Source organism: Maniola hyperantus, chromosome 1 (assembly GCF_902806685.2).
Source record: "Maniola hyperantus chromosome 1, iAphHyp1.2, whole genome shotgun sequence".
Lineage (NCBI taxonomy): Eukaryota > Metazoa > Arthropoda > Insecta > Lepidoptera > Nymphalidae > Maniola > Maniola hyperantus.
The window spans coordinates 1,377,672-1,392,419 of record NC_048536.1 but is presented as its reverse complement, the minus strand read 5'-3'; the positions used below and the strand labels follow the sequence as shown (position 1 = coordinate 1,392,419).

The 14,748-nt window shown below is 38.9% G+C and overlaps 2 protein-coding genes across 2 annotated transcripts in view; one reads left to right on the top strand and one right to left on the bottom strand.

Annotated features, from left to right (window-relative positions):
• The window catches only part of LOC117984634 (sodium/potassium-transporting ATPase subunit beta-2-like), a 176,072-nt gene that overhangs the window by 28,817 nt on the left and 132,507 nt on the right, over positions 1 to 14,748 (bottom strand). The window lies entirely within an intron of this gene.
• Positions 1 to 14,748, top strand: part of LOC117989674 (uncharacterized) — a 31,239-nt gene that overhangs the window by 3,468 nt on the left and 13,023 nt on the right. Inside the window, exons 5-23 of the mRNA XM_069498552.1 lie at positions 264 to 438; positions 896 to 1,060; positions 1,820 to 1,966; positions 2,358 to 2,585; positions 2,848 to 2,906; positions 3,217 to 3,349; positions 4,429 to 4,566; positions 5,876 to 6,005; positions 7,551 to 7,696; positions 8,015 to 8,151; positions 8,441 to 8,571; positions 9,205 to 9,340; positions 10,146 to 10,263; positions 10,889 to 11,005; positions 11,422 to 11,553; positions 12,216 to 12,294; positions 13,124 to 13,254; positions 13,778 to 13,935; positions 14,384 to 14,566. Coding sequence (XP_069354653.1) covers positions 264 to 438; positions 896 to 1,060; positions 1,820 to 1,966; positions 2,358 to 2,585; positions 2,848 to 2,906; positions 3,217 to 3,349; positions 4,429 to 4,566; positions 5,876 to 6,005; positions 7,551 to 7,696; positions 8,015 to 8,151; positions 8,441 to 8,571; positions 9,205 to 9,340; positions 10,146 to 10,263; positions 10,889 to 11,005; positions 11,422 to 11,553; positions 12,216 to 12,294; positions 13,124 to 13,254; positions 13,778 to 13,935; positions 14,384 to 14,566 — 2,643 coding nt within the window. The remainder of the gene's footprint in view (positions 1 to 263; positions 439 to 895; positions 1,061 to 1,819; positions 1,967 to 2,357; positions 2,586 to 2,847; positions 2,907 to 3,216; positions 3,350 to 4,428; positions 4,567 to 5,875; positions 6,006 to 7,550; positions 7,697 to 8,014; positions 8,152 to 8,440; positions 8,572 to 9,204; positions 9,341 to 10,145; positions 10,264 to 10,888; positions 11,006 to 11,421; positions 11,554 to 12,215; positions 12,295 to 13,123; positions 13,255 to 13,777; positions 13,936 to 14,383; positions 14,567 to 14,748) is intronic.

Here is a 14,748-nt window from a genome sequence, read left to right as displayed (position 1 = left end):
GAACTCTCAGGCATGCAGGTTTCCTCACGATGTTTTCCTTCACCGTTAAAGCAAGCAAACGCATATAACTCCTAAAAAGTTAGAGGTCGTGTCTGGGACCGAACCCCCGGCCTCAGATTAGAAGGTGGAAGTTTTAACCACTCGTGTGTGTGTATACAACTACACTACAATAAAACTTAAAATTAACTGATCACGTTAGCTCAAGACCGTTTCAGGTAAACGGCAGGGCCATAGATTAGATCGCTACTGATGTTCTGATACAGACCTTCACTGGCGCCTACAAACGACATCGAGCGTATCGCATTCCTCATGGTGATGATAACTGGCTCCGTGGTGGTGATGGGAGCCGCGGTGGCTTCCCTGTCGCTGGTCATCGGCGTCTACATGCGGCCCGAGGAGACCTTCCGCACCAGATACAGGCTCATTATAAAGAAGATGGTAAAGTAATCACTAATATCGATAGGCCAGTAGGATACTTTAAAGTCTAAAAATTTAAATTTTCGTATAGTATAAAAGCTCAAAGTGATAAAGCATTTAGAACCATAAATAAGAAGTCCATTAAAAACAGTCTAGTCAAGTCGCCGTGTCTCGAAAATCAACACCATCAATGTTTGCATCTAGCATCTGGAATACAATACAGTACCTACTACATATTTTAAATTGACACTCTTGGCAATCGCCTTTTCTTAAACAGAGACATGCTCTTTTGCCAACTGATTTAAAAAGCGTGTCATTTCTAGAGAGATGTAACAAAGAAAACTGGCATTTCTTGGTGGAGGAGATTACTTTAGATGGTTGTGTTGACTATCATTTTGAGTTTTTTTTTTTTTTGAGTTGATTGTACTTGTGAGGGGGTTTCCAACATCAATGCTTGTGACGGTTTTTTCTTACATAGAAATCGTCCAACGTGCCTCCTAGTTTGCGTGATAAAGTGGAGAAGTTCTACAAGATGTACTGGCACAAGCAGCGCGCTGTGTCCACTACCCAGTTGCTTCCAATCTTCCCGCCTTCACTCTCGACCACCATTTACACTGATATATATTTCAAGGCTACACAGAGGGTAAATAAACGAAGTCTGTTAAAGTTCTTAGGTATTGTGTGTTGGAGAGCTAAATCGAAGGACCGTAAGAATTATCAAAAATTATGAAAAAGAATGTTCAGTTGCTCAGAGTTTCCCAAAATATACAACCATTTGTAAACCAAAAACTACCACTCACCGCTTGATTTGGAACGTCCAAAAATCACCAGCACACAAAGGGATGGGCACGGCACGGCAAATTGTCCACCGTTGGGGGTAAAACGTGGGATTCGAATGTTTTTGTAGTTGTATTTTTTACGCACGGCGCGGGAAGAAACTCTGTAGGTTTGTACGACCGTGACGCACGGTGACTTGCAACGGACAGTTAATGCATCACACATGACGTTTGATGCGAAGGTGGTGGTCCAAACTACCTATCAGATTAGTCCGTGTTTGGCACGAGAGTGGCTTGTATTGCTAGCTGAAAATCTTGGAAAACAACTGGCTTCACTGAACAGTGTGAATCTGAAAATTTTGGGATTAGCCACTAGTCAGTCATCGTCGTCAACTGTAAAACGTCCAAGGCTGGAAATGACGTCTCTTGTTAGAAATTTCCATTGATGATGGACCAACGCCAATATTTTGAGGAACTAGTGGGCTGTGCTGTGGAGGGTATGACAACATTATGCTTTCGGCTGCAAGATTGAAATTCCGGCACCTAGGGATGCTAGCTCTATCGGTTCTTCGAACGATTTGGATTAATCAGTGCTGAGAAATTTTGATGACCATAATTTTTTATAGAGTCTAATTCTACGAGAACTCTCCTACGAGTTTCTATCAGAACTGGCCAAGAAGATGGAAACGATTCATTATATTCCCGGAGATGCTATCATAAAGCGGAATGACAAAAAATCTTCCATTATTTACATCACTTCTGGTGATATTGAAGTAAGTATAAGCAAGTGTCTTATAGCTTCTAAAATGTTCATCTTCGTCATAGTCCACTCCTGCACATAGGCCTCTTGTAGGGACTTCCACACGCCACGGTCTTGCGCCGCCTGAATCCAGGGGCCCCCTCCAATTCGCTTGGTGTCGTATGTCGACCTAGTGAGGGGTTTCCAACGCTGCACTTTCCGGTACGAGGTCATTTTAGCAACTTGGTATCCCATCGTATATATTGGTTTTTCAAACTAAGTGCCCTGCCCATTACCACTTCAGGTTTGCAAGCCGTTGAGCTACTTCGCTTACATTGATTCTCTTACGGATCTCCATTTCTGTTTATTGTAGGGTGTGTAGTGATCAAATATAAGTTTTCTTCTTTCTTTCTTTCATCCCGTAGATGTTAACAGCAGAAGATGACAGCACAGCAATGCTGCGTATGATCCGTGGCACCATCCTGTCTCCTTGTGCTGGAAGTCCCATAGCAGGTTGTAGTGGTGCTTACGTGGAGATCAGAGCCGCCACCTTCTGCACAGCTCATGTGTTACGATGTTTAGACTTGTGGAAGACTGTCACTAGGTACGGCAAAGAAAATGGACAGGGAGTTACTGTCTTGGGACGTTTTAATGTAAGATATTTACATTGAAGTGCTGCATTATATAAGTCCCGCATATTGCTATTGCGCTGGAACCATGTCTCATTATCATATCGAAATGGCGTCATTTTGACGTAAGCCGAAATAAAAATATACTCGGCTCGAAAATTAAGTCTAGTGCTGACGTCACTAACATGGCGCCCACGCGCATTAGCGATTTGCGGGACTTTTACTTAATACTATCTTTGCGAATTTTTATCAGGATTGTTTTAATGTAAAATTTTCTACAATTTAGGAACATTTCGAAAAAATTAAGAGACATTACTACAGAAGACTGTTCCCTATAGAGGCAAAGTAAGTACCTATACATAATATTTTTACCTAATAGACAAGAATATGATTGTAAAACCACTTCCCTTATTATAAATGCGATCCGAAAGTGTGTTTTGTTTGTTGGTTTGTAGGTTTATTGGTTTGTTGCTTCGTCGCAACGAAGCAACGGATTTACGGAATTTTTTGCATGGGTCTAAGTAGTTACATGTCTACTTTTTATCCCGGAAAATGAAAGAGTTCCCACGGGATTTTTGAAAAGTCGATGTCACAGGTATCAGCTAGTTGTAAATACATATAAGTACTTACATAATGTCGGTGTATTTGGTTTTAGAAACAGGAGTAGTATTCTGCATTTCAAACGCAATTTAATGGACATCAAGGAGTCGAAGGACGCCGCGGGAAACCAGCAGCTGGCTGAGACTGATGTCATGATCGAAATAGCTGGATGCTACGTTATGCGGAATGTCAGTAAACGTAAAAATAAAACATTGGGGTTGGTAAAATACTATGGTAAAATAATACTCGACTAAACCAATGTGGTAATTTTAGGGTTCCGAACCTCATAAGGAAAAAAACCGGCCAAGTGCGAGTCAGGCTCGCGCAATGAGGGTTCCGTACTACAGTCGTATTTTTTCGACATTTTGCAGGATAATTCAAAACCTATGATACATAAAAATAAATAAAAATCTGTTTTAGAATGTACAGGTGAAGACCTTTCATATTATGATACCCCACTTGATAAAGTCACTCACTTCGAAAGTTGAAAATACTAATTATTAGTTCATGACCACAATTTAATTTTTTTTTTGTGATCTAACCCTAAATTCACGGTTTTCAGATTTTTCCCCAAATGTCATCTATATAAGATCTACCTACCTGCCAAATTTCATGATTCTAAGTCAACGGGAAGTACCCTGTAGGTTTCTTGAGAGACAGACAGACAGACAGACCTAGAATCAAGAAATTTGGCATAAAGTAGGTCTTATAGCAGACATGAGGGTGGAAATCTAAAAACCGTGAAGGAAATCTAAAAAAAATGTGTTCATAAACTGATAATATTTTCAACTTTCAAAGTAACATTACTATACCAAGTGGTATATCTTATGAAAGGGTTTTACTTGGACATTCTAAAACAATTTTTTATTTATTTTTAGGCATAAGAGTTTTTGATTTATGCAAATTGTCGATAAAATGTGATTGTAGTACAGAACCCTCAGTGCGCGAGTCTGACTCGCACTTGGCCAGTTTTTTTACAAAAACATCGCGGGCGTCAACTACTAAGTAGGTATACTAATGATTTTTGGAAGAAAAATTCACTTTCTCTGTCTAATCTACTAACATACCTGGAAGCTGTACCTTGAAGCTGTTCGCTGGTTACCACTTACCTGGAAGAGATCAGTGGTAGTGATAAGGCCGCCCCACAGATGAGCTAATCTGTGGGCCGCCCTTTGTTTTTAAGCATATCCTGTATTTTTTTTAAATTCTTTGTCATAGATTATTATTAAGCAATAAAGAAGTTTTAAATTAAATTAAATTAACAAAGAGAGCAGACTCATCGTTGACTGATGAAGCGGACGCGATCTGCCTGCGGCCCACGTTCCCCTGCATCCTGCAGCCCAACTCCTCGCTGCAAGTGGTCTGGAGCACCTTTGTCACCTGCCTCATCCTTATTGTTTGTTTCGTAAGTGTAAATCTTTGCATTGGCATTTAATCTAAGCATCAAACCTACAATACACGGCAGAAAGTAATGTATTATTAGAATGAAAACCACTTTTATATAGGTACTTTAGAAGGCTTTTATTCACTGTTCACATCGTAATTCTTATTTATAAGAGCACAAGACCAAACTACTCTTTCTACGCGCCATTTCAGAGTGACGTTTCGCATAGATTCGCTACTTCGCAGAGCACGCCACAGATAATACAATCACCTAGTTTTTATCCGTCTAACAGTACATCGGCCTTTAGAATGACATTTCGGCTTTGTAGAGCGTTGTCTCTGTCAATCATACCTATATGACGTTATGTCGGTCTCAAAGACAGCTAACGCTCCACAAATCTTCTATCTCCTTCTAAATGTCGACGTACATTACTTTCGGCCGCGTACTTAGTTTACTTATTTAAGTTAAATGTAGTTTTTAATTTGTTACCTACATCAGGATTGTTCCGTTATTTTTTGTGATGAAGGATTAGATAGGATCTGACTGTTAGGTGAAGATATGCAAAATAATTGTTTTTTACGATTGTAACAACCGACTAAACAAGGTTTTAGGACTTATTTGAGCATGGTACTGGACATACAACTATGATCAGAAGTGGGATAGAATGGGATGGTTTAAGATTCATTTAAATCATCCAAGGAGTATATTGAGAAGGGATAATTAAGATCTGATGATGGAATCAACAAAAAACATAAACAGTACGCGGCACAAAGTACATCGGCCTAGAATGGCATTTCGGCTTTGTAGAGCGTTCTCTCTGTCACTCATACATATATGACGTTTTGTCGGTCTCAATGACAGAGACAATGCTTTACAAATCTGCTGTCTCCGTCTAAAGGTCGATGTACATTACTTTCTACCGCGTACTGTATGTGATATTATTTGACTTTTAACGTTTTTTAGACAGACAGACATTTTGGAGATGTCTCTCAACAAGTTCAAAGTTTTCATAAAACGTAAACTCATTGAAAAATCCTATTACAATGTTAAGGATTATTTAAATGATAAGCAAGCTTGGGAATGGATAGTTCTAATAATTTTGTAAAGTGGTGATAATAAAAAGAATACCCGGCTGAATTTATTGTGGGCTCTTCTCAGACCTGGGCGCGTTTGCAACCCTCATAGCTTAGTTTTAAGTTTGCGTAATAATTATCACCACTATATCTTACAAATCCAACATCTGACTATCAAAAAAGAGTAATTTATTACCTATTTTGAATAAATCATTTGACTTTGACTTTATTTCTTGTTCGAAAACTTTATATTTCAGACTCATCCATATTACTTGGTTTACAAGAAACACGTTCCAGTGGAGTTCAGATTCTACGATTACGTCGTGACTGTCATTTATATCCTGGATCTGATAGTGCATCTGTCCACTGGCGCCAACGTGGAAGATGGTAAACATTCCCAAAATAACCACTTTTAACCTGTCGATATACCGATTCTCTTGTCCACAATCTCTAAACTAAACTAAATTTATATTTGATTATAGAATATTCTCTTTGAAGGAGCGCTGTTATACAACAATTTACCTGAAATAATTACAAAAAGCCAAAGTTTTGCTATATTTAAAAAACAACTGATCGAACATTTACAAAAAACCTAAATGAATATGTTAATGTGACCTCTTCCCTATATACCAGTATTGTAATTGTAACCGTATGAATGTTCTGTCCCGCTAATTCTTTTACTACCTACCTACATAATTATTTTTTGGAGCATTAATGTTAGATATTAAGTACTAGATAGTGACACTTAGATACCATGTAATACCATAAATTTAAGTAATTAATTTAATGTAAACAGTAATTCTCGATATATAAGTGAACTGTTGTGTTCTTTATTGAGAAATAAATGTCTTTAAACCGAAATTAACAGGCCTAAATCTAGTGCTACCCTTTTCTGCAAGCAACATTATGAGAGGGATAGCAATAGATTTAGACGTGTCATTTTAGTATAGTTTAGGGTTTGTGTACAACGGAATCGGCCACAAATGTATGTTATATTTATATATGTATGATTTTCGTTTTTTTTTACGATTACGATGTAACCCAGTGGTAAATGATGATGCAGTTTAAAATGGAAGCGGGCTAACGAGGAATGGGAATGGAAGTTTTATTAAACCTTATCGGTTTCTCCACGGCCTCGTACCGGAACGCTAAATCACTTGACGGCATGGTTTTGCCGATACTCGGTAGGGTCAGAGTAAACTTGACTGAGGGAACTCTGAAACGACGATATGTCAAATATTAGGCTATGGCGATGTGAAATGTTAGAAAAATAGGGCTACCTGCGTTGTACTATGACATTATTTTAAAGCCTGCCAGAGACGTGGTAGCCTACTTCCTACTTATAAGACACAGCACTCACCACTGCGCCAGGGAAGACGTCAAAATTTACACGATATTTCGGAGAGTGTGCCGAAGAACTTTTCGACCTGGTTCCTCCTTCACCTTTCTACTATCGTACCGCAAGGCATCGCCAAGGTCTGCACTCGTACTAGTCGAAATTACACGGATACGTACGAAGCGATTTGCCTCCTCATTTCTAATTCGAACCGCTAAGATTTGGAATACCCTTCCAGCATCAGTTTTCCCCACTAATTTTTTTTTTTTTTTTTGGGTACCTTCAAGACAAGTGTGAATAGGCATCTTCTGGGCAAGCGCGCTCCATCTTAGGGTGCATCATTACTTGCCACCAGTGGAGTGATACGCTAACTCAGTTTTCAACGATGAATGATAGCCACCGAGCCCATTTTTAATCCATTGAAGGTTTTCTACGAAAAATCATTCTACTATCACTCAGTGAAGCAGCAATGTAGTCAAATGGTGGCTATCATTCATCGTTGGACACTGAGTTAGCGAATCAGTATGTAGGTCTGATTGCAGCCAAGCGCTAGTAGGTATATAAGTTAAAAACAATTATTGTTGTTTGTTCTGTAGGAGTACCCATAACGCTGGCTAAGACGTCATCTCAACAAGCTCGCAGCAAATGGTTCGTGCTTGACGTGTTGGGCACGCTGCCCATCTTTGAGTTCGTTCAAAACGGACACTTCGCCGGCCTCAATAAACTGTTGAGGTTGCCAAAGGCAAGAAATCACTTAGTCTTTGAAATTCCCATTTGATTTTTAAGGATAAAAATTAGTCAATGTTACTCTCCGTTCCTTCAACCATCTCTATGCCAAAAATCAAGTCGATTGGTTCCTTAATTAGGGCGAAAATAAGATTTGGGTTTGTGATCTAATGGTTTGTGATGTAGTTCTTTAATTATTCATACTAGAGTAGGTCGTTTAGGAATTATGTTATTTTTACTTTTGCATGCCTTCTGCTAGGCGAAACATATTGCCCTAATGTTTTATGTGTTTCTGCAAAATAAAGAAATTGAATTGAAATGAATGATTTTTTAGGTGTTTCGTGTTCTTAAAATGGAAGAAGACGATTGCATGTACCACAGCAATGTTCTGCGATTCTTCTCATACTCTCTGCTTCTTCTGATGTCTTGTTACCTTTTGGCTGCTTTGCAACAGGGCTTCATGTGCTTTCAGTGAGTTTAAATTATTTTAATTAATAAAACACACACAAACACACACATACAAACACGCACACACACATATATACACATCATCATCATGATCAACCAATAAACGTCCACTGCTGGACATAGGTCTCTTGTAGGGACTTCCACGCGTGTGGATTGGATTTAGCCAGTTGTCATAGAGTGGTGAAGTATCTTACTAATAATGTCTCAGTATCTATACACCACAAAATGCTATGGTATTTAGAATACCTAACCCTTGAAGTCAGAAAAATTGTAGGTATTTATTTGATTTCAGATTTGGGTATTGCCTTGTTTCAAATTTTACTCATTCGCCGTTTTGGGAGAACAAGGGCTTAGACGAGGAGACAATAGAGAGTAGACTTACTTTCGGGCTTTACTGGGCGATATCTATGCTCACTTTTACAAGTAAGATATATGACAAGTAGCTGACCCGCCCCGGTTTGAATTTCCAAAAATCCTGAAACACGTACCTATCTATTTCTTTATTTGTGACCGAAAACCCAAATACCAATTTTCATGCAAATAACTTGAAAAATGACGGACTTTCATACAAACTTTCATGCCTTATTTAACCCCCTTGGTAGTAAATCGTGAACTAGCTTATGCTTGTGCCTTCGTTCGCGTGGACTACACAAATTTCAAACCCCTATTTCACCCCCTTAGGGTTTGGATTTTCAAAAATCCTCTCTTAGCGGTTGCTTAGGTACGTCATACATGCCAAATTTCGGCCCAATCCGTCTAGTAGTTTGAGCTGAGCGTTGATAGATCAATCAGTCAGTCAGTTACCTTTTATTCAAGCTTCAATAGCTCATCAGGTAAAGGAGTGGACTGAAAACCGAAAAGTCGACGGTTCAAACCCCGCCCGTTGCACAATAGTCGTACCTACTCCTAGCACAAGCTTGACGCTAGTTAGTTGGAGAGGAAGGGGGCTAATATTCTTCTAAGATAAAAATATATTTAGAAGATAGGATTTAGGAAGTATAAGTAGGATGAGTTGAGTGTTCATCATCATCATCATCACCAGTTTCACACTTGCAGCACACATAGAAACGTGGGCCGCTGGAGACTGGAACGACGTCCTCTACACGATACTCGTTCTGGAGATATGCACTGTGTTGTACATCTTCATTGACGCCGTCTACTCCGCTACCATTATGGTGACAACTGCCCTGAGGTGTCTATAGTTTTTTTTTTTGATTCCATACATTAAATACTAGCTTATGCTCGCGACTTCGTCCCCGTGGACTACACAAATTTCAAACCCCTATTTCATCCGCTTAAGGGTTGAATTTTCAAAAATCCTTTCTAAGCGGATGCCTACATCATAATATAGCTCTATCTGCATGTCAAATTTCAGCACGATCCGTCCAGTAGTTTGAGCTGTGCGTTGATAGATCAGTCAGTCAGTCAGTCACCTTTTCCTTTTATATATCACTAGCTGATGCCCGCGACTTTGTCTGCGTGGAATTAGGTTCTTTAAAAATCCCGTGGGAATTCTTTGATTATTCGGGATAAAAAGTAGCCTATGTCACTCTGCCAGGTCTTTATCTATACCCATGCAAAAAATCACGTCAATCCGTTGCACCGTTGCGACGTGATTGAAGGACAAACCAACAAACCAATAAACCAACAAACAAACACACTTTCGCATTTATAATAAGGGAACTGATTAAATATTACATTACTGATGCCCACGAATCGCGAATTCATCTGCTTGGGTTTAGGCTTTATAAAAATTATGTAGGATCTCTCTGATTTTGGGGGATGCAAAATATCTTCAAGCGTTTGAGTTATGAAAATGACAGACAAACGTATCTGTTTGTCTAGGAAATACTTACCTGCTGTTATATTTACCTCAGTTATGATTCTGTGGTCTTGGGGAACCCTTATAAATATTTATCTGTCACTGATTTTGCTAGAATATTCCATGGATGATTTATATATTATAATGTCATTAATTATTTATTATCTTTATTCAGAGAGGATTACGAGTCTTGCATAGAGAATGTGAGCAAATTTCTAGTCAGAATAGACGTGGAGCCAGTACTGAGGGACCGATTCAAGGAATATTTGCAACTCTGCTGGTACACTGACAAGGTTCAAAACTTTTTTGCATATACTAATACAGGTTGTTCCTTAAAAGGTTGCACGTGTCTTATTTCATGTATTTAAGTCACTAAAATATTTTTTTAGAATCCGTTTTGTATTTTTAACGGTGATTGATTCTCTTAAGGTGACGCAGTACGCCCGACCGAACCTGTTTGCTTTTCACTTGACATTGTATAAGAAAAGTGAGAGGCACGATGATTTTCACCGAAATCAAGGGTTTAGGAAAAGTATTTTTGAGAAAAAACTACTGAGTTTATGTTTGCAAAGTATAGTTATTTCAAGTAATGAATAAATAAACTATGTCTAATGTTAAATTTCTTTAGAATTTTCATACTCCTAATCTTATTTAATTACGCCCAAAGTTGTCATAAATTTAGTGTTAAAATAGGAATCTTTAGAGCCTCGTAACTTTAAAATCAATGTTTTTTTTTCAATGTTTCATTTATAAATAAACCTAGTTAATGACGAGATTAATCGATATAATACTTAGTTTTGAGCGGACAGTATCAAGTAATGTAGTAATTACCCTCCTACGTTTGTATGAAGAAAGCACCGTCCTGAGCCCCCTTAATGGCTCTCTCTCTAGACGACTATTTCTGTTTACTTCCTCCAGGGCTACTCGATGACAAACAAAAGCAGATCGATATTCTACGATCTGCCACCTCACGTGTATCAAGATATTGTTGCGAGGCAGAGAAGCAAGTTCATACTGTGTGTGCCTTTTATGAAGGTAGTTTTTATTTTCCCCTATCCCCTCCAACTACCTCCATAACTGTTGATCTGCTTCCATTTTTGTATTTGTTAGTAATGCACTCTGTGGCCCTACCGCGGTTGTTTGACAGCTACAATGTCACGATCGCAATCATCTCTGATTGGTTAATGCTCGTTCACTATTGGCCACAATGCATTGTTGCAACAAGAATCGCACCAATTCAGCCAATCAGAACAATTGAGATTGTAATAATGATTGATGCAGGTTTTAGACAATCGCCCTACAGGTCATTGTGGCTAATCTAAATATATAAAAGGGAAAGGTGACTGACTGACTGACTTAATCACCCTCTAGATTTCTCCTCCTTAACCTTGCTGTCAGCTGTCCGGTCACAAACGTTATTATAACTGTGGTGACATTAATTTGTGTTTCAGTTGCTACATAAAGAAGACTTGAAGAATATATCATCGAAGGCGCTACTGTTCTGTACGTCACCAAATGAAATTCTGCTGAACACAGGCGACATGTGCAACGAAATTTATATCATTAAACGTGGAATATGTGAGGTTAGCCTACCTACATCGTTTGCATCCACATAATAAGTCTCCTATATAATCTATACTAATCAGTAAAATTGAAGTGTCTGTATGTTTGAACGGGCTAATCTTCGGAACGGTTGAACCGATTTTGACGGGACTTTTACAGATAAGTAGAGGATTAATCAAGGATTTTCGCGATCTCCAATCCAGCTGGACCAGAAAATTCAACATGTGTTTAATTTTTAGGGTTCCGTACCTCAAAAGGTCACTTTCTTGTCTGTCTGTCTGTCTGTCGGTCGGTCTGTCAAGAAACCTACTTAAACCTAGGGTACTTTTCGTTGACCTAGAATCATAAAATTTGGCAGGTAGGTAAGTCTTATAGCAGACATTTGGGGAAAAATCTGAAAACCGTGAACTTGTGGTTACATCACACAAAAAAAATTAAATTGTGGTCATGAACTAATAATTAGTATTATCAATTTTCGAAGTAAGATAACTATATCGAGTGGGGTATCATATGAAAGGTCTTCACCTGCGCATTCTAAATCAGATTTTTTTTTTAATTTTATGCATCATAGTTTTTGAATTATCGTGCAAAATGTCGAAAAAATACGACTGTAATACAGAACCCTCGGTGCGCGAGCCTGACTCGCACTTGGCCGGTTTTTTTAAAAGTTATGATGTTCCAGATATTAAGTCCAGAGACAAGAGACGTGGTTGGTGAATTGAGCGTCAAGGGCCATTTTGGAGTTCTCGAATGTCTCTTGCGTAAGCATTACGGCTCACTCTTTTCTCTCATCTTCCATAAAATCCCTTGTGTATTATACATACTTACTTAATATTATAAATGCGAAAGTGTGTCTGTCTGTCTGCTAGCTTTTCACGGCCCAAAAGTTAAACCGATTTTGATGAAATTTATATAGGCTACTTTATATCCCGGAAAATCACCGAGTTCCCACGGGATTTTTAAAAACCTAAATTCACGCGGACGAAGTCGCGGGCATCATCTAGTAATTTATAAACTGACTAGCTTATGCTCGCGACTTCGTCCGCGTGGACTACACAAATTTCAAACCCCTATTTCACGGCCTTAGGGGTTGAATTTTCATAAATCCTTTCTTAGCGGGTGCCTGTAAGTCATAATAGCTATCTGCATGCCAAATTTCAGCCCGATACATCCAGTAGTTTGACTCAATTTAAATTGTGCATTGATAGATCAGTTAGTCAGTCACCTTTTCCTTTCATATATTTGGATGATGCCCGCGACTTAGCTCGCGTGGATTTAGGTTTTCAAATGTCATGAGGGAACTCTTGGATTATCCGGGACTAGAAGTAGTCTCTCTCCTACCCTCTGACTGATCTATCAACGTACAGCTCAAACTACGTGACGGATCGGGCTGAAATTTGTCATGCAGATAGCTATTATGACGCAGGCTTCCGCTAAGAAAGGATTTTTGAAAATTCAACCCCTAAGGGAGTGAAATAGGGGTTTGAAATTTGTGTAGTCCACGCGGACGAAGTCGCGAGCATAAGCTAGTAAAAGTCGTAAACCAAAATACGAAGAAGAAGAAAATAAAAAATTGTCGCTTATATACAGGAATACCGAGTTATTTCACGTTGCGCGCAGTGACTCATGTAGAGATATTCACTATTTCGAGAAAACACCTGGTGAATGCTATCAATATCCCACAAATCAAGGAGGCCCTCGACTTCTGTAGACAGCAACCAGTGAGTTTCCTTCTTTCAGAAACTGTTTCAAAAATTAAAGACGTAGTACCTACGCGCAGAAAATAATCTATATATAAAATTAATCGCTAAATGTGTTTGTTCCTCATCGCAAATCTCGAGAACAGCTGAACCGATTTCGCTAATTCTTTTTTTATAATATTCCTTGAAGTACGAGGATGGTTCTTACGGAGAGAAAAATTTAAAAAATTCCTGAAAAAGAATCGACTGTTAGGCGGTACGAAGTTCGCCGGGGCAGCTAGTGCATTATGGAAATTATAGAAAATAATGTATTTAGAATGACATTTCGGCTTTGTAGGGCAGCGGACGAAGTCGCGGGCATTTTTTTTTTAATTTTTTTTATGAAGCAGTTTACATTTTTTGTCTCTCGCCAAATTGGTGAGCCAGTTTGTTGGCGATCTGGCGCTCGTTAAAAATCATTAATTATCTAAGTAATAAATGATTCCTAAACTTATATTGCATCAGCTCGTATTTTCATAAAAGTAAAAGTCGTTTTCCTTTGTAGCAATACGCGCGTCTTCAAATACGTCGGGAGCCGTTCGTTGCGTACCAGCCCGCGGGGCGCGCGCCCAACATGGAGAAGTTCCGTTATCCACGGAAATATGAACAGGACAATGATTTCTTACAGCCGTTCTATAGGCTGGGCATCTTTTCCGTACTAAGGTATCCATTCTACGACTGGAAAATCCATTTATAAGGGTCCCGTACCTAAAAAGGAAAACGGAACCCTTATAGGATCACTTTGTTATCTGTCTGTTTGTTGGTCTGTCAAAAAACCTGTAGAGTATTTCCCGTTCACTTAGAATCATGAAATTTGGCAGGTAGGTAGGTCTTGTAGAAGACAGTAGAGCAGAATTAAGGGTTACATCACACACAAAAAAATTGAGGTCTTTTAGTAATAATTAGTATTTTCAATTTTCCGAGTAAGATAACTATATCAAGTGGGGTATCATATTATGCTAGGGCTTTACCTTTGCATTCTAAAAAAGATTTTTATTTATTTTTATGTATCATAGTTTCTGAATTTTCGTGCAAAATGTCGCAAAAATACGACTGTAGTACGGAATCCTCGTTGCGCGAGCCTGACTCGCACTTGGGCGGTTTTTTCCAGATACATATTCCCTCGTTTCACCATACGACCCGATGGCCAGTACCTGGTCCGCATGGAGTGGCTAAGAGCGAGCTGCGCCTTGCTATCTGCTATAGTGTACCCCGGATACACTTATCTGGTGTTCCAGTGGCCTTTGCTATACTTTTTCACGTGTCTTCTGGATTTAACAGCGTACTTTGATATGTAAGTTCTTAGTGATTACCAGTTTCAATTTTAAGATTTGAAAAGAGTGTGGAAATTGTCAGAATGTTCCAAATCCTCTTACTAAGTATAACATACTAGCTGATGCCCGCGACTTCGTACGCGTGGATTTAGGTTTTAAAAATCCCGTGGGAACTCTGATTTTCCGGGATGAAAAGTAGCCT